At 49.9% G+C, this 22,524-nt stretch overlaps 1 protein-coding gene across 1 annotated transcript; it reads left to right on the top strand.

Annotated features, from left to right (window-relative positions):
- The first annotated feature begins 379 nt into the window (after positions 1 to 379).
- On the top strand, positions 380 to 22,375 carry ACTN3 (actinin alpha 3). Its single transcript, XM_072639200.1, has 21 exons — positions 380 to 545; positions 4,762 to 4,876; positions 8,260 to 8,379; positions 8,465 to 8,551; positions 8,638 to 8,725; positions 9,229 to 9,307; positions 9,451 to 9,532; positions 11,225 to 11,310; positions 12,716 to 12,808; positions 13,705 to 13,935; positions 14,030 to 14,177; positions 15,415 to 15,565; positions 16,947 to 17,055; positions 17,150 to 17,290; positions 17,924 to 18,106; positions 19,035 to 19,169; positions 19,842 to 20,021; positions 20,836 to 20,982; positions 21,108 to 21,173; positions 21,707 to 21,865; positions 21,992 to 22,375. The coding sequence occupies exons 1-21, from the start codon at positions 411 to 413 to the stop codon at positions 22,148 to 22,150; spliced, it is 2,694 nt and encodes an 897-aa protein (XP_072495301.1). The 5' UTR covers positions 380 to 410; the 3' UTR covers positions 22,151 to 22,375.
- Positions 22,376 to 22,524: the final 149 nt, after the last annotated feature.

A 22,524-nucleotide genomic window follows, 5' to 3' on the forward strand; every position in this document is an offset into this window, starting at 1 on the left:
GAAGTGGGTTGATGGGTCGTTTCCCCACACACCCCAGCTCGGACTTGTGAAGGAAAGGGGATTAAGCCAAGCTTAACCAAACTGAAAGAACCCCAACCCCGGGACTTCGTGGCACCAACGATCTCAAAATACTTTCAAGGCGACTGGATCCCCAAACATTTCGGACGTTTTTCTGGGCTTGGGAAGAAGGCCGTCAGGGGATTATCTGCCTCCCAATTTTGCCCTTTCTCCTCCGCCCCTAGCCTGCTTGGGACGCAGACATCCTCGCTCCCTCCCTTCCCCTCCTGTTGGCCCCTCCCTCATTTCCAAATTTAGCGGGAACCCGATCCGAGCCCGGGAAGTATTTATGCGGGCTGCCGTCGAGGGCCCGGGGGCCGGGCCGAGCCAGGGCAGAAGCACAGGACGTGGGCATGATGATGGTGCTGCAGCCTGAGGGCCTGGGCGAAGGCCAAGGTCACTATGAGAGTGGGGGGTACATGGAACAGGAGGAGGACTGGGACCGAGATCTGCTCCTGGATCCCGCCTGGGAGAAGCAACAGCGGAAGGTGAGGGGCACCGGGCAGGGGCTGGAACCCCGGCCTCCGGGGTTCTTGCGAGAGAAAATGTAGGGCCCGGGAGCGGGGCCAAGACAGCGTTCGGGTAATGGGAACCATCCCTCCCCTACCCTTCGAAGGGTATTCACAAGCCTGCCTCGACGCCCTTTTTTCTGTACAGTGGGACCCGACTGTCTGCCTTCCCATCTTACGGGCAGGCGCCAGACTTTACTCTTCCAGGAGTTCTCCTTTACCGGTGGAGGAGCCTAATTCGGGGGTCTGAGGGGAAAGGCTAGAGCAGGAGGAGGATGGTCCCTCCCTCCCCCCAAGAAGTTGAATCTATCCCTCTGCCCCACCTTCGAAGGTCTCCGACTCTAAAATCACACCCCACCTCCAGCCTGGAATGGAGAAGAGAAAGAGCTCGCTGGGCTCCGCTCAAAAACCACTCCCCCACCCTTGGTGGCCCGCCAGACCCTCTCCCTGTCCCACCCAGAGCTCCGCTGCTTTCCACCAGAGCCATCTCTGCTGATCTCCTCCTGTTCTGGGGCCTGGGGTGGTCCGTAGAATAGAGTAAGAGAATGGGCAGGACGTTAGAATTCTGGATGTGGAGTGGCTGAGCCAGGAGGCTCCTTAGGGACAGACCATTTAGTCCAAACCCCTCATTCTACAGAAGGGGAAACTGAGGTTCAGAGCTAAGCGTTCTAGGTCTCATGGCTAGTCAGTGGCAGAGCCAGGAAGAAAATCCAAATCTCCTGCCTCAGGAACCACGTTCTCTTTCCAGAACCCCCTTTCCCCAATGCAGGGACCCTAGCTTCCAGGTCTCAGTGCTCCCTATTCAGGGCTGTGTGGGGGAATCAAATCTCCTAGAGGTAGAGGCTGACAGGGTGGGGATGCCTGGGTCTCCTTACGGAGTAACCTGACCCTCTGGCCAGATGGACACTTTTCTGCTGAGGCAGCGACTTGGGGGAGCCTAAAGAAGGGGTGTAGTGATCACTGCTGAATCTTGACCTTTTAGGGTAGTTAGGAGGGTGTCCCCAACTCCACCCTCAGGCCAAATCTGTTTCCAAAGCAGTCTGAAGTTTGGAGGTGGGGATTCCCCTGCTCCACGGTTTCTCTCAAATCTCTTCCCAGGAAGTGACCCTGCTAGGTCTTTCACTCCTAAAGAAACCCAAGGTGATTCTAGGGCATGGACCAAAGCTGGTGGGGGATGAAGCCGAGTTGGGCTGAGCCCATTGCTCTCTGTACAGAGCACAGGGTCAACCCTCAATAAATGCTTGTCTGTGGTCAGCCTTCCTCCCTTATTCACCTCTGTCTCTGGGGGACTCCCCTTAAAGGCCACGCCTGCCTAGGCCCCTGGACATCATCCCACTTTTGTCCCGAGCCAATTTAGCTTCTCCCTATTTGATCCTTCCCAAGTCCTAAGGCCAGCAGATTCCTCCCTGGCTCCTCTAATCCCTGTAAATAAAGATGGGCAAACCCTCCCCCAATCCAGCTTAGTTCTAATCTTCTGCCCCTCACCCCACCCCATGAACCCATCTCTGATGAGTAAACTACCCTTCATTCTGTCCCTTCATCAAACTCCTAGTGCTCACAGCAACCTAGCTTTCTCCTGAAGACCCTTGTGTCCCCAGCCCCCTCTTCCCAAGGCTGGCTATGCCTTCTCTCACACCCTTGATACACAGGTCCAGGTGTCAGGGTAAGTGTCTGGGGCCACCTCCCCACCATCACTTTCAAATCTGTGTTCTTTCCGAGCTTCTCCTCAATACGTTCTTTGGACCAGTCTTCTCTACCCAAGCCCAGTCCCCTTTGAAAGACCTGGCCAGTTCCTTGGCCCCCTCCACTCCCATGACCTCTGCCTTCAGAGACACTCTTCTCAGCTCTATGCTTGCCTGAATCTGTCCTAGATATCCTTGTTTTGACTCTGGGATTCAGATGCAAATGAATCATTTGCCAATTAGAAAGGCGGCTCTGGGTTGGTGGGAGGAGCCCTCCATTGCCAATCACACCACCCTTTGGGTCTTCAGGCCAGCTCTAAGCACCGCCTCCTCCACCAAGCAGGTGATGCTTGACGGATGAATTAAATTGCTGTGTTCTACTCTCCAATCTCTGGCCCCCTTGTCCTACCCACTAATCAAACCTTGTCATTCCCCAGCCCTGGACTGCCACCTCCTCCACTCCTATTCACAGGCACCTGAGCAGAACCAGAGGAAGAATTCATTGGGCCTGTGTTCTCCAATCTCACATGGACACTCACTGCTGCTAGGCAATCCTTGGATGTCCCCTAAATGATTCTGCCTCCTCTCTGCTGCAGAGAAGCGAAGTCTCTTCTTTCCTCGAGCCTCCTACACCTCCTCTTCAGCTGAGCATCTGGCTGGTACTTTACTGAGAAAAGACAATTTTTTTTTTTTTTACCACAAATTCGCTCTTTTTCCCTTCTCTACACCTTCAATACCACCCCTCATTCTCCCCTGCTTTATGGCAGCCTCTGACTGAGCAGCTTTTTTCCTTACCACGGACAGCTCTTTTACATGTGCCCTAGATCTGTGTCCTTCCTTCTTCTCCAGCAGATTGTCTCCTCAGTCATCCTCCCTCTAATCTTTAATCTCTTCTTTCCAACTCATTGCAAACATGCATGGATCTCCCTCATCTCTAAAAAACCTTTACAAGACTCAACCATTACCTCAAGTTGAAGAACTGTGTCTCTCCTCCCTTTCTCAGACAGATTCCTTGAAAAAAAAAACATCCCCCATTCACTGCTTCTACTTCCTTTCCCCTCACTCCTCAACCCTTAGCAATGGAGCTTCTGATCTCATCACCTAGATGACTGCTCTCTCCAAAGTTGCTATCCATCTTTTAATTACCTCATCAACTCCCACAGGTTTGATTATCATCTCCCCATCGAGGACTCTATGACAGTGCTGAGTAGAGGCTAGGGTACTGGGCTAAGATCAGGGTTCAGAGTCTACCTCATACACTTCCTAGCTGCATGATTTCCCCCTCCACCCATAAGACTTTATTCTCTGTGCCTTCCTCATTTCGGCTGTAAAATGAGGGGACTCCTTTTGGACTCAATGACCTATAAGAGTCCTTCTAGCTCTATGGGCACCTAGGTGGTGCCCTGGTACAAAGAGAGGAGTCCAGAAGACTCCACTTCCTGAGTTCAAATCCAGCCTCAGACACTTACTAGCTGTGTGACCCTGGACAAGTCACTTAATTGTCTTTGCTTCAGTTTCTTCATCTGTAAAATGAGCTAGAGAAGGAAATGGCAAAACACTCTGCCAAGAAAACTCCAGATAGGGTCATGAAGAGTCAGACACAACTGAAAAATGACTGAACTACAACAAAAGCTCCATATCTGTGATCTTATAACTCTCAGATTCCTATCTCCAGCCCTAACCTCTCTGGTATGACCCACTGCCTCCTGGACATTTCCAATTTCCTATAGATTTCTCAGACTCAGCATTTTAAAACTAGAGCACATTATCTTGGCTCCCAAACCCACCCCTCTTCTGAACTTGTCTACTTAATGCTAAGGACATTCCCAGGTCCACAGATGGGGAGTCATCCTCAAGGGCCCAGCGTGCTCAGTATGGCCTCAGTCAAGCCTTACCTTCAACATGACAACCCTCCTGAGCCCACTTGCTGCTCGTGCGTCCTCCCCAAGCCACTTTATAGCAAATATATACTTACATATATATGTATATATATACATACATATGTATATGTATATGTGTGTATTTATACATACATATATATATACACACATGCATATATATATATATGTGAATACTTTTCTTCCTGTTTCCTCTCCTTGAGGGCAAGTGACTCCTCCCTGTCTTTCTCACCCAAGAAGCCCTCACAGTACTGGCACATATATAGTGAGGGTTTTATACACCCTGGCTTAGAGTCCCAGGTTGACCACTCCTGAGATCAGGGGTATCAAACTGGAGGGGACCTTAGATGGGAAAAACGAGGGCCAGGACACTCGCTGGCCTGCTGCAGGTCACCCAGGTGCTAAGTGGGAGGGCCAGAAGAAAAACCTGAGTCCTGGGCTGACCTGGGAGTCAGGGCAACACTTTTCCCATCTTTGAGCTTCAGTTCCCCATCAGTCCAATGGGTGCTAGCACTCACACTAACTACATCTGAGGGCTGTTGTAAGGCAAGGGAGCCTCATACACTGCACTGTCTGCCAGTAAAAGGGTCTAAGTCTTCTTCCCTCTGTTCCCAGACCTTCACAGCCTGGTGTAACTCTCACCTGCGCAAAGCCGGGACCCAGATTGAGAACATCGAAGAGGATTTTCGAAATGGCCTTAAACTCATGCTGCTCCTGGAGGTCATATCTGGTGAGGGGGCTGAGGGAGAGGGTTGGGGGGGGCTGATGTTCTCAGAATCTCAGAGATCCTCCAGGCAAAGGGGCTGAGACCAGCTCAGGGATGGCCAAGGTGGGGGAGGATGGGGTGTGGAGAAGTGGGATCAGAGCCACCCTGCTCCTTGGGGGCTGGAAAGTCAGGAGTCCACTGGAGTGGAGGGGGATGGGTGGATAGGAAGCCCTGGGCAACAGCTCTACCGTGAAGATTCCTCACATTCCTCACTAACCTCCCCCAAGAAGGGAAGCAGATCCTAACTCAGTGGTTTTAGTAGGCTGCCCTGGCTGACCTCTTCTATCCACATAGTGGAGATGTCTGGCCTTGAGGTCAAGAAGACTTGCCTCCAACCTGGACTGGTAGGGTGACCTTGAACATGCCCCAGAAACTTCCCAATGCCCCCAGGCAACTGCTAAGACTCTCAGTTATAGAAGAGTCATCAATCTGCACAAGTGGTGGGAATGTCCACACAGAGCTCCCCACAGTGAGCAGCAAATCCTAGCTCTGTGATTTCTGAATTCCCACCCAAAAATACAAAAGAAAAGAGCAATTTTCTTTTCTTTCCCTCCATTTGGTCATTTCCACACTTGTCTCATAGTTATTTGTGCAATATCTATTTTAAAAGTTTATTTTATTTTATTCAGTTAACAAATATCCACCTACTCTCTCTCCTACCTATCCCCACCCTCTATTTAAAAAGAAAGAAAAACACAACCTTTGTAACAAATATACGTATCAAATGCATTGTTGTTCAGTTGTGTCTGACTCTTCATGACCCCATTTGGGATTTTCTTAGCAAAGATACTGGAATGGTTTGCCATTTCCTTTTTCAGCTCATTTGACAGATGAGGAAAGTGAGGCAAAAAGGGTTTTTAAGTGACTTGTTCACAAAGCTACTCTGGGACCCAATTTGAAGTCAGGTCCTCCTGACTCCAGGCCTGGAGCTTTTTTCACTGTGCCACCAAAAAAAAAAAAAAAAAGCCTTAGCTTTCTGAATTGTCCATGTCCAAAAACTATATGCCTCCACCTGCACTTTGAGTCCATTTGCTCTGTATCCAAAAGCAGGTAGCATGTTATATCATGAGTCCTCTAGAATTGTGGTGAGGCATTGTGTTGATTGGAGTGCTTGAGTCTTCCAGAACTGGTGATATTTATAATATTATTACTGCCTAATCATTCTCATCATTCTCCTCACTCTCCTCTGCATCAGTTCACACAAGTCTTCCCAGGTTTCTCTGAGACTATCCCCTTCATCATTTCTTATAGCATAATAGTATCCATCACCTTCATATATCACAACTTGTTCATCAATTCTCCAATTGTTGGACATTCCTTCACCACCACAAAAGAGCTGCTATAAATATTTTAACACATAGTTCCTTTTCTTCCTTTTTTTGAATCTTTTTGGAGTATAGACTTAGTAGTAGTATCCCTAGGTCCAAGGGTATGCATAGTTCAATGGCTTTTGGGCCATAGTTCCAAATTGCTTTCCCAAATGGCGGGACTAGTTCACAACTCCACCAAAGGGTGCATTCAAGTACCTATTTTCCCATATCTTCTCCAGCATTTATTTTCCTTTTTGGGTCAACTTTGACAATTTGAGAAATGTGGGGTGCTATGTTTAGTTGTTTTAATTTACATCTCTTTAATTATTAGTGATTTAGAGCATTTTTTTTATATGGATATTGATAGTTTGGATTTCTCCTCTGAAAATTTCTTGTTCATATCCTTTGATCATTTATCAGTTAGGGAATGGCTCTTTTTCCTATATATTTGAATCAGTTCTCTATCTTAGAAATGAGACTCTTATGGGAGAAACTTGATGCAAAAAATTTTCCGCAGTTATCTGCGTCCCTTCTAATTTCAGATGAGTTGGCTTTGTGCAAAAACATTTAAACTTTATGTCATCAAAATTATTTTAATCTCCTTTGATTCTCTCTGTCTTTTTGGTCATGAATGCTTCCCCTATTCATACATTTGAAACATAATTTTTTTCCTTGCTCTTCTAATTTGTTTAGAATGTCCCACTTTTTATATTTAAGTCATGTACTCATTTACAATTTATCTTGGTATATGATGTGAGGCATTAGTCTATCCTAGGTTCCCAAAGTGGGCAATACTGCCCCCTGGGGAGCGCTGACATCATGGAAGTGGGGAATGGTAGTAGCCTTAAGTGAAACTGGGGGGTGTTGAATAAAAATAAAGGTTAACCTAATCTAATTTCGGGGGAGGGAATGAGTAATTTTTTTAAACTGGGTGATAGGTCAAATAAGTTTGGGAACCTCTGGACCTAGTTTCTGCCAGATCACGTTACAGTTTTACTTATAATTTTTATCTAATAGTAAATTCTTACCCCAATAGCTGGCATCTCAAATGCTTGAATGCTGTGCTCATTTGCATCACAACCTCTATTTCTTATTGGGTACAGAATTGTTTTGACTGCAGCTTTGTAGATAGTTTGAGATCAGATACCGCTAAGTTTCCTTCCTTCCCATTTTTTTCCTCATTACTTTCCTTGAAATTCTTTACCTTTTGTTCCTCTGGATGAATTTCATTATTATTTTTTCTTTCTCTATAAACTAATTCTTTAGTAATTCAATTGGCATGGAATCAAATAAGTAAATTAATTTAGTAAGAGTGTCATTTTTTCCATATTGGCTCAGACTATCCATGAGCAATTAAGATTTCTCCAGTTATTAGATCCATATTTATAGAGACAGTATTTTGTTGTTGTGTTCATATAGTTCCTATGTGTCTTGGCAAGTAGACTCCCATCTATATTACATATTATCTAATTATTTACATCATTTCTTCCCCCTCCTCCTTTGAAGAGCAGTATGACATAGTGGATAGAGTCCTGTCTTTGCCACATATTGGCTGTGTGACCCTGGGCAAGTCTCTTCATCTTCAGGGGTTTAGGCCATAGTGTCAAACTCAGATAGAAATGGGGGCCACTAAACCATACAAACATTATCTTTGTTTTACTGGTTTTTTAAAATTTTGTTTACTATTTCCCAGTTAGGTTTTTTTTGGTTCCAGCAGCATTCAGGAGTGTTGTGGGCCTCATGTTTGACCCTGCTGCTCTAGATAGCTCTCCAGGGCACTATGTTATAGAGAAGATGCCAACAGGAGCTATTTTCTTCTCAGCAGAGTTCCTGACACCATTAAACTAACAGGCCCAATCTCCATCTTTTCCATTAGAATGGAATCTTCCTGAGGGAGGTCACTGTCATTTTTTTTCATCTTTCTAGTCTTAGTGCCAAGCACACAGTAGGTGTTTAATAATAACATTTCTGAATTGAGCTAAAAAGGCTGTGGTCCTTGATGGCCTCCTGTGATCTTGGCTGTCTCCCACATCCCAGGGGAGAGGCTGCCCAGGCCAGATAAAGGCAAGATGCGCTTCCACAAGATTGCCAATGTCAACAAGGCCCTGGACTTCATCGCCAGCAAAGGGGTCAAGCTTGTGTCCATTGGGGCTGAAGGTGAGGTGCCCATACTACCAGGGGGAGGGCAGGGAGGGAAAGCTCTGGTTAAATCTCCTCTCTCTCTGGGCTGCCTCTCCCCCAGAGATCGTGGATGGGAACCTAAAGATGACATTGGGAATGATTTGGACCATCATCCTTCGCTTTGCCATCCAGGACATCTCTGTGGAAGGTAAGGCCCAGGCTGAGTGGATAGGGCTGGCCCTGCTGACCATCTGCCCTCCTCCCACAACTCTCCTATCCTCTGCCTCCTCCCAGAGACCTCTGCCAAAGAAGGTTTGCTCCTCTGGTGTCAACGGAAGACAGCACCCTATCGGAATGTCAATGTGCAGAACTTCCATACCAGGTCTCTGCTGGGAACAGAGGGACCAGCACCCAAATGCTGCCTTGCCTGGACCAGTGTCCCTGAAGTGCCCTGTGAGGGAGTTGGCTAGAACCATGGAGAGCTAGCGCTTGGGGACCCTTAGAACCTGGAATGTTAGAGCTGGGGGGACCCTTAGAACTTTTAATGTCAGAGCTGGGAGGCCCTTAGAACCCAGCATGTCAGAGCTGGGGAGGTCTTAGAACCCAGAATGCCAGAGCTGGGAGAGCTCTTGGAACCTGAAACGTCAGAGCTCAGGGGGAGGAACTTAGAGGTTATTTAGTTCAATCTTGTCATTTTGCAGATGAGAGAGGAGACTTTCCCAAGCCCATGCAGTGACTCCTTAGTGGAGTCAGGACCTGACCCCAGGTCTCCTGCTTTGGGCCATACAGTACACTGGGAGCTTGATGGCCCCTCTGCTAAATGGGAATTATGGGTTGTGTCTTTAATGTGGGGGGAGGGCTCCAACCTCTTTCTCTCTCCCCCAGCTGGAAGGATGGCCTGGCCCTCTGTGCTCTCATCCACCGGCACCGCCCTGACCTCATTGACTACGCCAAACTGCGCAAGGTGGGGCCCTGACCCAGCAGCATCTGGCTGGACACACTAGCTACACACCTGGGCTTCTCCATCGCCCACTGACTGTATTTCACTGACATTCCCCCATTTGAGCTTGACCTCTGACCTGGCTCTGACAATTGCTCTCCTCTCAGGATGACCCCATTGGCAACCTGAACACGGCCTTTGAGGTAGCTGAGAAGTATCTAGACATCCCCAAAATGTTGGATGCAGAAGGTGAGATGGATCAGCCAACCCATCAACAAACGTGAAAAGTTCACCCTTCCTTCCTTCTGGGGGGGCAGTGGGAGGGTGCGGGGTGGGGGGTGCCTTCCCAGAGCATAGGGTCTCCTGCGGGGAGGCCTCACCCAATGTCCAATGAACAAGGGACAAGACACAGTGAAAAGAGCCCAAGGGTCACAGGTTCAAATCTTGTTCTGACCACCAGTATAACCTTGGGCGAGCTGCTTCTGCTCCTTGGGCCTCAGTTTCCTCTGCTGTGAAATGAAGGGGGTTTGAGGCCCCTCCCAGGACCCAACTCTGTTCCACTTAGTACTCCTGGGACCTGAGGCAGGCACCTCCCCTCACCCATTGCTTAGCACCTTCTGGGGCCTTTTCTTTCATTTTATTAGCTTGTATTTTATTCAAATAAAACTAAGAGTTTAGGAGGATTTTTAGAACAACACAGAAATCTTAAATATAAAAGAAAAATACAAAATAACACCCATAATCATGGCACCATTTTCACTGCTGCAGAAAGGGACTGTGAGGATGATTGGTCCAACCCTCCTTGTTTTACAGTTAAGGAAACTGAGGCCTAGAAAATTTAAGTGACTTGCCCAAGGTCACACATTTACTAAGGGTTAGAGCCAGGATCTGATCACAAGGCTTCTGACTCAAAATTCAGCCCTTTCTCTACCATCCCACTTGATGAAGGGGAATATGTGATGGAGGTGAGTCATTTTGGCATTTTCTAGCCTGCTATTCTTGTCTGCTGAGTTACCAGGCCTCAGTTTTCTTTTCTGTAAAGTGAGGAGGTGAGCCCATATGGTCTCCACAAGACCCTCCAGCTCCAAATTCAATGCATTTGAAATCTCATGATAAATTAGAAACCACCTCCAGGCAGTGTCAGGCACACACTACAGACAACACACATGGGTTCCCCTCACAGGCAACAGTCAGTCCATGCCATAGAAGATGCTCTAGGATCAAAATAGGATGTGCCACTATGGAGGGAAGAGGCCAGGAGGAAGTAGGAGCCTGGTTTCTGGGTATGAAGAGAGCAAATCAGAGAGCCCAATGCTGGATGATGGCAGAGAGGCCATTGCTCCAGAGCCAGGAGGCACTGAAGAGCCCATCTGGCCTCCCCTTCTCATTTTCATAGAAGGGGAAACTGAGGCCCAGGGTTGTTATTTACCTTGAGTCTCATAGGGGTCATTATCATAAACAAAGTTAGAACCCAGGTCCTTTTGCTCCAGACCTAAAGGTCTTTGCACAATACTCTGATGACTCCCTAGGTGGGGAGGGATGGGGTTGGGTAAGAGAGGGAAGAAGAAAGAGAAACAGATAAAGAGAGGAAGAGAGACTGAGAGAGAGGGAGACTGAAGGGAGAGACAGACAGACAGGCAGACAGAGGGAGGGAGAAACAGGGGAGAGAGATTTAGAGACAGAGAGAACAAGGGAAAGAGAAACAAAGAGAGAGAGAGAAGGAAGGTGAGACAGAAAAAGAGATTGAAAGAGAGAGAGAGAGAGAGATTGGGAGAGGAAGAGACAGAGAGAAAAGAGATTAAGAGACAGGGAAAGAGAGAGAGAGAGAGAGAGAGACAGAGAGAGAGAGGGAGGGGAATGTGATTGAGAGACAGAAACAGAGGGGGGGGGGGATGAGAGGGAGACAGTAATTTAAGCACTCCTCCTTTCCTGCCCCCTCAGATATCGTGAACACCCCGAAGCCAGATGAGAAGGCTGTCATGACATATGTATCCTGCTTCTATCACGCCTTTGCTGGGGCTGAGCAGGTGAAGGGACCAGGGGCTGAGGTTGTGGAGGGAGAAGAAAGATGTGGGGATAGAGTGGGGGGAAAACTGGAACTCCCTGCCCACTGGGACAAGGGCAGGTCAGCAGCAGTGGGCACAGAACAGGTGTTGTTTCCAAGGTCTTCAGTTCAAATTCTGGGATGCTGGGAAAGCCACTACTTTTTCTTTCTGGGTCTCAGTTTCCTGATCTGTCAAATAGGGAGAATAAATCTTTCAGTGCCCACCTCACGAGGGTGTAGTAAGAATTTTGAAGGCTGCAGAGCATGACTAAAGGTAAATGAATATTCATGCTAATCGCTTAATCACTAAACACTGAAATTAATGCCTGCTGGGTCCCCTTGGCATCTGAAGCAGGGCATGTCAGCATCACTTCTCCAGTTTCTGAGAAAGATGACCAGCCCGGAAATAGTTATGGCCCCATGTCGCATGCTGATGATACAAAGACATCTCTAGCCTGGTGGGACAGGGTAATGGAAAGAACCCTGAATCCAATCTGGAGACCCAAGTTCAAATCCTAAGTCTAACTCACCAAGTGACTGGGAAAGTCATTTCCTCTTTCTCGGCCTCTACTCGCCTCTTTGAAGTGAGGGAAGTGAACAAAATGGGGCCTAAGGTCCCTTCCAGCTCTAGAATTCTATGAGTCTATGAAAGGGGATGTGAAGAGGCTGGGCTGACCCCCAGAACCTTCCCTGCTCCCAGCTCCTGACTACCAATTACCCACCATGCTCAGCCATGGGTTCTGGTCCTGGGGAGAATCAGCATGGACACCACAGCTGTCCCCAGGATCTCCACGTTAGGGATGGATTAGGGAGGTCTAGCTCATCCTCCTCCATCTGGACTGCTTCCAGCCTGGTCCCCTCTCAAGGACATGGGTCCCTTGCATTTTCCCTACACTGTGCGAAGTGATACTAACACATGTTTCAGATCCCAAGGGGACCCTACAGTGCCAGGACTCAGGTTCTGGGCCATGAGCCCCCAGTCCTCCTCTATTCCTTCACTCCTGAAATCAACAAACACTTATTAAGAACCTACTGTATGCAGAGCCCTGTCTCCTTGAGGAAGTTAGTCTTGGTAGGGAGTTAGGCTACAAGGACCATTAGGAGACATGACATTAAACAAGATTTCATAGACCTTGGTCAAAGGGACTTGACTATTTCACAGAAGTCCACTGGTCAAGTCCCTTCCCCTTTCTGGGATCCTCTATGGGCTGACCTTGATTGACAGTCTTGGAGGTCACTTCCTGGGGCAGATCCAGGATCTTATGACCTGGGGGGGAAATTCAGGTCAGCTCCACATAGGGGAGGAGAGTTAACTCTGTGATGGGAGTGGGGATGCCTGTCCAGGAAGCAGGCTTAGGGAATCTTGACCCCCTACCCTTTCACCACAGGCTGAGACGGCCGCCAACAGAATCTGTAAGGTACTAGCCGTGAACCAAGAGAATGAAAAGCTGATGGAAGAATATGAGAAGCTGGCTAGTGAGGTGAGTATCTTTGGGGTCCCGATGATTCGGGGGTTCCAACAGCTTCCTTGCTTTTCAGAGTCTATAGCTTTGGGCATGCTTAGAGTCCTGTTTCCCTCTCCTAGACATCCCATTCCTTCTTGGCTGAGCCACTGGCTGGTTCAGCCTTCTTTCTGACCCCTCTAGATTTAACCTGCCACTCACCTCCCACCCTCCAGCCCCCAGCCCTCAACCCTGTGGAGATTCAAAAGGCAGGTGAAATAAGACAATAGTCTTACCCTCAAGGGACTTTTAGTCTAATGGGAAGAGGAATGGGACACAATCAGTTAGTATGAAGCAGAATGTGTTGAGTATTCAGGAGAAATGAGAAGTTAAGTGAGGGAGAGATTGTTTTGGGTCAGAATTCAGCAAGACTTCATAGAAGACATGGCACCTGGGTTGGGCCATGAAGAAAGAGCAAGATGTCACAAGGCAGGTGGAAGCCCATTCTAGGGTGGGTGTATGGCGAATGTGTGGCCTCAGGGATGTGACTAAGGATGGGGAAAGGGCCAGTTTGGCTGAAGTAAAGAGAACATGATGTACAGGATAAAGTCTGGTAAGCCAGGTTGGAGTCACTTGTGGGGGACTGGGCATTTCATCCCCAAAGCAAAGGGATCCTCCGAAGGTTCCAAGCAGATACTGATGTGGCCCAACCTGTGATATAAGAAGGTTCTGGATTAGAAGGACCTGCAGGGCTCTAACAAGAGGGAGTCCATTTCTAATAATCCACTGCACATTTGCCATTAGGGGGCCAAGGACCAAAACCAGGCAGTCGCTACTCCACAGAAGCTTTTCTAAGGGAGCCCAGGTTGCTGGGCAGGAGGAGAGATGTCTAGGGGTAAACCAGGCACCTTCCTTGTCTGCCCATCCTTTCCCAGCTGTTGGAATGGATCCGCCGCACAGTGCCCTGGCTAGAGAACCGGACCAGTGAGCCCAGCATGAGTGCCATGCAGCGGAAGCTAGAAGACTTTCGGGAGTACCGGCGTCTACACAAGCCACCCCGCGTGCAGGAGAAGTGCCAGCTTGAAATTAATTTTAACACACTGCAAACCAAACTTCGGCTCAGCCACCGGCCTGCCTTTATGCCCTCGGAGGGCAAGCTGGTCTCGGTGAGTTCCAAGGTCCAGGGCCTGCTGGGGTGGGGGACACCCCGAGGGCCAGGTCTGGCCAGGGCTGCAGAAGAGCTGCTCTCTTTCTCCTCAGGACATTGCCAATGCCTGGCGGGGCCTGGAACAGGCGGAGAAGGGTTACGAAGACTGGCTGCTGGCGGAGATCCGGAGGCTTCAGCGCCTACAACATCTGGCAGAAAAGTTCCGACAGAAAGCTACCCTGCACGAAACCTGGACCCGGGGTAAGGGCCCAGATGGGATGGGCTCAGGAAAGTGTCCTAGGAGCAAACTGATCGCCTGAGCAGGTGTAGGGACCTCACATAAGGCAGGGCTGCACCTTCTCTGCATTTAGAATCACCCAGAGCAAAGAGTATTTTTAATGTTTTAGGGTTTGCAAGGACTTTTACATGAGTCATTTCCTTTGATTCTCACAACAGCCCTGTGAGGTGGAGACTACAGGTATTATGACCCCCATTTTAGAGATAAAACTCAGAGACTTTCCAATAGCCACACAGCTGATAAGTATCAGAGGTGGGGAGGATTCGAACTCAGATCTTCCCAGTCCTTCCAAGCCCGTAGCCCTGTCCATCGGTGACTTCAGCTGAGTCATTAATAAAGATGAAAACTGTTGCATATCTCTGACTCCAGTCTAGCACCAGGATTCCTGAGGAACCAGATATCAGAGGGAGATCTAAGGAGTGGTTAGGCCTGGGCACCACAGTTCAGGAAGGACATGGATCCACTGAGTGGTGTCCAGAGCAGGACAGCTAGAGTTGGGGAGGGTCTGGAGTCTGTGCTGTACAGGATTCAGCTGGAGGAGCTGGGGGTATTTAGTTTGGAGGTAGTGAGGGGTGGTAACGGGTGGACATGATGGTGACCTTCAAGCATCTAAAGTGCTTTCATGTAGAAGAGGGATTAGGCATCTTGGCTTCGGCCCACAGGGCAGAGCCAGGAGCTGGGGGGAGGAAATTGCAGAGAGATGACTTGTTATTGATGGCAGGAAAAACTTCCTAACAGAGCCATTCCAAAGTGGAAGTGAGCTCTCTGTCACTGGAAGTATTCAAGCAGAGGTGGCATGGCCTCTCGTTGGGGAGTGTATTGTGGGTATTTTTTCTGGACATGGGTTGGCCATTGAGGTCCTTCTGGCTATGCACGTCTATGATTCTGGCTTTGTTTCCATATCAACTGATGGTTCTGATAAAAATAACTTGTAAAATAAATAACAGTCCAGATTGCACAGGGAAGGGAGGAGCCTCAGAGAAGGCATCAGGAGGCCTGGGTTGGGGCCCCACCACATGGCCTTGCATGAAGAGTCCCTTCCCCATGCTGGGCCAGTGTTTGCCTCTCTGTAAAATGGCAGGATGGGACTCTGTGGTGTTTAAAGTCCCCTCTGGCCCCAGGCCCTCTGACTTTTCTGACATGAGTGGTTCCCTGGGTGACTGGGGGGGCCTGGGGGCCACCTGTTTCTTCCTCCTCCAGGAAAGGAAGATATGCTGAGCCAGCGAGATTATGAGTCGGCCTCCCTGCAGGAGGTGCGGGCCCTGCTGAGGCGGCATGAGGCCTTTGAGAGTGACCTGGCTGCCCACCAGGACCGGGTGGAGCAGATTGCGGCCATAGCCCAGGAGCTCAAGTACAGGACGTCCCATTCTCTCCTTCCCTACTCCTCCACAGGCTGGGTGAACCCTTCTCCTGCCTGGACTACCAGGATTCTGGTTTCCATCTCCTCCCAGGACTCCTGCCTCCAGCCTCAGCTTGAGGAGCTTCCCTGACACACCCTCCCTACCCTTCTTTCCCTGCATTAGTAACCCATAGACTTTGGGCTGGTTTCTCTATCCTTTTGGGGAGAAGGGGTTACAGTAACTCATTTACTCTTACTGGGCCCTCTCAGGCCCTCCCATATCCAGAAGGTAGTAGAAAAATGCATTGGACACAGAACTCGAACTCAGGTCCAGCTCTGCCAGCTATAGCCTTCCAGGAGAATGTAATCTCCTTTAAGGCGGGACCTTTTCAGTTTTGATCCTCAAAGCCTGACACAGTGTCTTGTGTCTGATAAAGTCAAATTCAAGTTGAAGGCGGGGGTTCCAGACCCAGCTCTGCCTTGGCTGACTGGGGCCCAGCCCTGGGATTTCATGGGTGGCAAGAACCACCATAGAGGAAATTCCCTCCACCAGTGCAGATCACCACTTGCTCTGTAAGACCTAGTTGTAGGGAGTACTGGGGCACTGAGTGGTGAGAAACTTGCCCAGTGTCACACATCAGGATATGGCAGAGGCTAGCCTTGAACTCAGGCTAGCTTGTTACCCACAATGCCTCTTTGCCACCACTACCTAAATATCAGCTATTTTTATTATTATCACCTGCATTTTACAAATGAGTAAACTGAGGGAACTAGAGGTGAAGTGACCAAGGCAACAAACATTTTTAAAGTGCCTGCTGTGTGTCAGGCACTGTTCTTGCCCATGGGTGCAGAAGTCAAGTAGCCAGCACCTACTGTGTGCCAGGCTTGGTACTAAGCAAACACAAACAGCTTCTGTCCTCAAGGAACTCTCAGTTTAGTAGGGAGACAACATGCAAACAGCTCCAGACAAACAAGCTGTAATAGACAAGCTAAATTGGAGTTAATCAGCAGAGGGAAGGCATCAAGATTATGGCAGTCTGGGAAAGGTTCCTAGCAGGAGGTTAACCTGGACCCTGGGACCCTGAGCTGAAAGGCACCTCAGGGCCTCCTAATCTAAACTGCACATTATACACAAGAAGGTAAGGGTTAGTAGGTGACAGAGGCAGGATTGGAACCCAGGTCTCTCATTCTCAGTGTCCCAGAGGGAGCCCTGCACCAGTGTTGATGGGGGATGGGTTGCTATAACCATGCCCAGGGTAAGACAAAGTAAGTCTCCAAGGCCATTGCTTCTCCATCAGCCTAGAAATTCTTGAGCAAGGTGGGGAGGGGGCTCAGGGGCAGAGCTGGGGCCACCCTAGACCTGGAGAGTCAGCCAATGCCTTGCCCCTTTCAGTGAACTGGATTACCATGATGCAGCCTCAGTGAACAGCCGCTGCCAGGCCATCTGTGATCAGTGGGACTCACTGGGGACTCTGACTCAGAAGAGGCGGGATGCTTTGGAGGTGACCGAGGGGCCGGGGGTGGGCAGCGGAGTGAGGGGACAGGGGAGCACACCAAACCTTCTGGCCAACCTCTTCTCTGCCCCTTCACCCTCAGAGGATGGAGAAGCTTCTGGAAACCATAGACCAGCTGCAGTTGGAGTTTGCTCGCCGGGCAGCCCCTTTCAACAACTGGCTGGATGGGGCAGTGGAGGACCTGCAGGATGTGTGGCTCGTGCATTCGGTGGAGGAGACCCAGGTGGGTCACTCAGAGAGGACAGGAGCTGTTCAGTAACAGGGTCCCAGAAATAGTTATAAAATACTAAGGGAGAACACCTTGCTCTCTTTCTCCTTCCATCAACGTCATTGGCTGGCTGAGCTTTCAGTCAGTTGCTCTGGATCCTTGACTGTCCTGAAACTGATTAACAGCTCAGCCAGCCTATGGTGAGGGTGCTTAGCTTTCTCCTACCCCTCCCCTCTGCTAATTCGATACAGTATAAGAAACTGGTCCCTGGCAGCGCCTGAGGTGATACATTGTGTCTGCGGGAGTTCTGATGGCCCTGCCAACCCTAAGCATCTCCCTCCACATCCCTTATGAAAGGGGATGGGGGGGTGGGGGGTGGGGGTGCTCTCCCCTAAGGGCATAGGCTTCCCTGGGTCTGGGAAGTAGAGAGAGAGAGAATCCCCCTGCCCAAAGATCTGCCATCCCTCCTAACTAGCTCAGACTTATCTCACCCTCAAGGTTCCTCCTGTTGTCCCCCGAAGGATCAGTCCTCGGGCCTCAGAGGGCACCTACTCCCTCCCACTTCCCCCTTTGGATTCTTGGGTGTCAGGAAAGCCTGGGGGCAGAGATGTTTGCTTCTAAGATTCTGTCATTCCTGACATTCCTTAGAGCCTCATCACAGCTCATGACCAGTTCAAGGCGACTCTACCTGAGGCTGACCGGGAGCGGGGTGCCATCCTGGGCATTCAGGGGGAGATTCAGAAGATCTGTCAGACCTATGGGCTGCGCCTGACCACCTCGAACCCCTATATTAGCCTCACACCCCAGGACATCACTAGCAAGTGGGAAATGGTAAGGCCTTGGTCACTGTTGGCTGAGTCCTCAGCTTGAACCAGCCTCCTATCCCAGCCCCCAATGGCCTGCCTTTGGGATTTGGGGTCACTCTACCCCTGCCTTTCTCCCCCAAATCCTGCTGCCAGTCACCTGTTTATATCACTCTTTTAAAAAGAAAGTTTAATTGGGTCCTTTTACACTACACTACACTTAACAGTTCACAGAGCACTTTCCCTCACAAACAAACATTTGAGGTAGGGTTTATGAGTCTTAGCCTCATTTAACAGATGGGCAGACTGAAGCTTGGAGAACCCCTGGCTCACCCAGGGTCACCCAGCTAGTGAATGAGAGGCAAAATCACAACATCTGTACCCATCTCATTTACTCCCTTGCCACTCCAGTCTAGCAGGCACTACCCTTGAGGACAGGGATTGTTTGGGTTTTTCTAACCCCAATAGTACACAGTAGGTGATTAATAAGTGTTTGTGGATTGGTTGATTGATTGACAGGGAGTGACTGTAGCCCAGAGGTTTGTAGTCTATTGAAGGTGAGCAGGGTCATCAGACTGGGTTCCAGTCCTCAAAGGCTGGAGAATAAGGGAGAATATACTTTCCCTACTCCTAAGCCTTCTGCCATGGGTTGACAAGCATTAATAAAATGTTTACTATGTGCCAGCCATGCTACTAAGTGCACAAAAGCAAATACAACAAAACCTCAAACCCATAGTCCTACCTGCAGAGAACCTACATTCTAACAGTACATACATAGACATATCCAACCTCCAGGCAGACTATGCAAAGCACACCTGACAAAGGGAAGGCATTATCAGCTGGGGGGCCTAGGAGAAGCATCTCCTTCCCCCTATACCCACATGCCCACCAGGGCCTGCCCACAGTGTGACCAGCTCACTCCCTTGACCCCCAACCCACCCATCCTGATTGCGCAGGTACGGAAGCTGGTGCCCAGCCGTGACCAGACCCTGCAGGAGGAGCTGGCCCGCCAACAGGCCAATGAGCGACTCCGCAGACAGTTTGCAGCTCAGGCCAATGTTATTGGCCCTTGGATTCAGGCAAAAGTAGAGGTGAGGAGAGCTGGGGCCAAAGGGTGTGTGGGGATGAGAGTAAGGTCCACCCCAACCCTTCTTTGGAGGGAATGCCACACAAAGATGGGAATCCTCCCTTATGAGGAGGGATGTGGGTCTAGGGATGTAAGGGGGAATTTTGGTGGCTCGGGAAAATTCAACTGGAGGAGAAGATCTGAAGAGAAACCTCAGACCTGAGGACCCAAAGTCCTATACAGGGAAAGACCTCAGGTGGTAGAAAACAGAGACCTCAGGAGAGCCCTCAGGAACAAAGACCTGAGGACCCAGAAAGAGAGCAAGGGCAGGCTGATCCTAGGAAAGCTCTCCTGAGATGCAGGAAAGATTCATAATCCCTCCCAGAAAGCAACCGCCCCCCCATTCCTGGCACCCCACAAAAGGTTTGGTGTAGGGGTCCAGGCCTGGAGCTGTGACATGGAGTAGAGACCCAGTCAGGTGAAACCACCCAGAGAGTCCGATCTGTGATCTGATGACATTAACTATTCCATGGGAGCAGGGAAAGGCAGGGAAAGGGCAATAGGAGGGGAGCATGATAGTAGAGGCATTTGCATGGGAAGAAGTGCCCCCTCAAAGTTGGTGCCTGTGGACAAAGCTCTAGTTGTCCCACCCTAGGTACAGTTCTGACCAAGGTGACCCTGTCTTTGGCCCTTGCAGGAAGTTGGACGACTGGCAGTGGGGCTGGCTGGCTCCCTAGAGGAACAGATGGCAGGGCTGAGGCAGCAAGAGCAAAACATTATCAACTATAAGAGCAATGTGGATCGGCTTGAGGGTGACCACCAGCTGCTCCAGGAGAGCTTGGTGTTTGACAACAAACACACCGTCTACAGCATGGAGGTTGGTGTGGTAGCAGAAGGACCTGCAGAGCCAGGGGAGGCTGTTAGAGGAGGAAGGAGAAGGAGAGAGGGGGAGGGAAAGGGGGAAGAGGGGGGAGGAAGAGGAGGAGGAGGAGGGAGGGAGAGGAGGAGGGAGAGGGGGAGGAGAGAGAAGGGGGGGAGGAGGAAGAAGAGGAGAACGAGGAGGAGGGGACTAAAATAGACAGGCCTGGGTGGGTACCAGGGAGAACATCATCAATTTTATTAAGGCCAATGACACTGAGCAAATACTATAGTTAAGCATGAATCTTTAGAGAAAACTTTCTTTAAAAAAGCTTTAAGCTCTCTTTTTTCATGCCACAGTAATTTCCCAATGATGCATTTCCCTCCATAGAACTTGCCCTTGAAACAAAAACTGCCAAGCCAAACTGATCACTGAAATGAGCGTCAGACAGGATAGTCAGTCAGACAGGATAGTTAGCACCCGTAGCCCCACCACCTCTCTAAGGAGGAAGGACACAGGGGTCATCACCTGCCTCTGGGACTAAGATTGGGCCTGACATTGATTCGGTCTCAGTGTTGTCCTTTACGTTCCCGTAGTGACTGGGAACTGGGAATGTCAGGGCAGGGAGGGGCCTTAGAGAACCGAAGACCAGAAAAAGAAATTGACTTGTCCAAGAGGAGGAAGCGTGGGGAAGCACAGTCAGAACTTGATCCGGATCTCTTGCCTCTAGGGATTTTAGAGCTGGAAGGGATGGGGGCATCTGCTCTCCCCAGTCTGCCTTGCTTGCTGAGGACCAAAGTGTCTTTCTCTCCCCTTCCTCTCCTCCTTCTAGCACATCCGCGTGGGCTGGGAACAACTGCTCACCTCAATAGCCCGGACCATCAATGAGGTGGAGAACCAAGTGCTGACCAGAGATGCCAAGGGCCTGAGTCAAGAACAGTTGAACGAGTTCCGGGCCTCCTTCAACCACTTTGACCGGGTCAGCAAAGGGTCCTGGCGGGCACAGTGGGCAGGTCACCAGAGCAGGAGATGGTGCTCTCCCAGCAGAGGGGGGAAGGGGAGGCCCCAAGGTTCGAGATCTGATATTTTCCTTGCCAATCACAGAAACGGAACGGGATGATGGAACCTGATGATTTCCGAGCCTGTCTCATCTCTATGGGCTATGACTTGGTGAGCATCTCTCCAGGGCCTCTGGAGTAGAAACCAAAGGCAGCTTATCCCATAGCACTCCTCCAGCTGACTGACCACATCCCTCCCTCCTGCTAGCTTCTAGAATAAAACAAACCTGTACTAACTTTTACCTCTTCATAATCTGACATTCCTGGCTTATCACCATTCCTCTCCTCCATATACTCTCCATTCCAGCCAAACTGAACTTCTGTCCATTCCCCACATACAAGTCCATCTCCCATCTCCAAGCTTTTATAAAGGCTGTGCCCCTTGCCTAGAATAGTGCATGAATTCCTTCACAGCTTAGCCAATAGGCTGCCCTCTAGATGAAAGCCTTCAGTCTCTAAAGCTTCCTCTCTCTTTGTCCATGTTGTTGCCACCCAGCAGAGTATAAGCTTCTTGAGGACAGGGACTGTTTCATCTTTGTATCCCTATTGCCTAGCACAATGTTTGGCACATAGTAGGTTCTTAATAAGTGATTTTTAAAAGGAAGGAACAAATGAATGATAATGACTGGGAGTTTGCTTCTGCAGGGGGAAGCTGAGTTTGCCCGCATCATGACCATGGTGGACCCCAATGCAGCCGGCGTAGTCACCTTCCAGGCCTTCATTGACTTTATGACTCGAGAGACAGCTGAGACAGACACAGCAGAACAGGTGGTGGCTTCCTTCAAGATCTTGGCAGGAGACAAGGTATGTGTCAGGGGCAGGGGGCTGGGGCACCTTGACCTTGGTCCTGGAAATCCTCTCCTCCCTGGAGCAGGAGCTATTCTCTGAACAGGTATCAGGGCTCTGAGGCATCCCCCTTCTCTCCTGTAGAATTACATCACTGGGGAGGAGCTGCGGCGGGAGCTGCCACCAGAGCAGGCCGAGTACTGCATCCGCCGCATGGTCCCCTACACTGGGCCTGGGGCTCCCTCAGGGGCTCTGGACTATGTAGCCTTCTCCAATGCCCTCTATGGGGAGAGTGACCTCTGACTCCCCAACTCTTCCCCGTGAATCCCCCAGGAGTGCTCATTGCAACATCTGACCCTCTCCTCTTTTGGGCAGCAAGCTGACTCACGGATACTCTCTCCCCAATTCTCTCGATAATGTCCTTTGACCCTCTCCTCCTCCCAATGCAAGGGACCTGGGAGCCCAGAGACATCCATCCCCTTGGACATCTCCCCAGTGGCTGCACTCAATAAAGTTCTCTCTTCCCTGGTGGGGACCCTATCTTTGGAGGCAGGGAGAAGGGGTGTGTGTGTGTGTCTGTGTCTGTGTGTGTCTGTAAAGAGGGGTGTGATGAATGAGATCTGGGGCCAGTAACCCCCAGAAGCATTCATCAGCCATCCAATAAGCACCTACTATGT

The sequence above is a fragment of the Notamacropus eugenii genome, chromosome 2, assembly GCF_028372415.1.
Source record: "Notamacropus eugenii isolate mMacEug1 chromosome 2, mMacEug1.pri_v2, whole genome shotgun sequence".
Lineage (NCBI taxonomy): Eukaryota > Metazoa > Chordata > Mammalia > Diprotodontia > Macropodidae > Notamacropus > Notamacropus eugenii.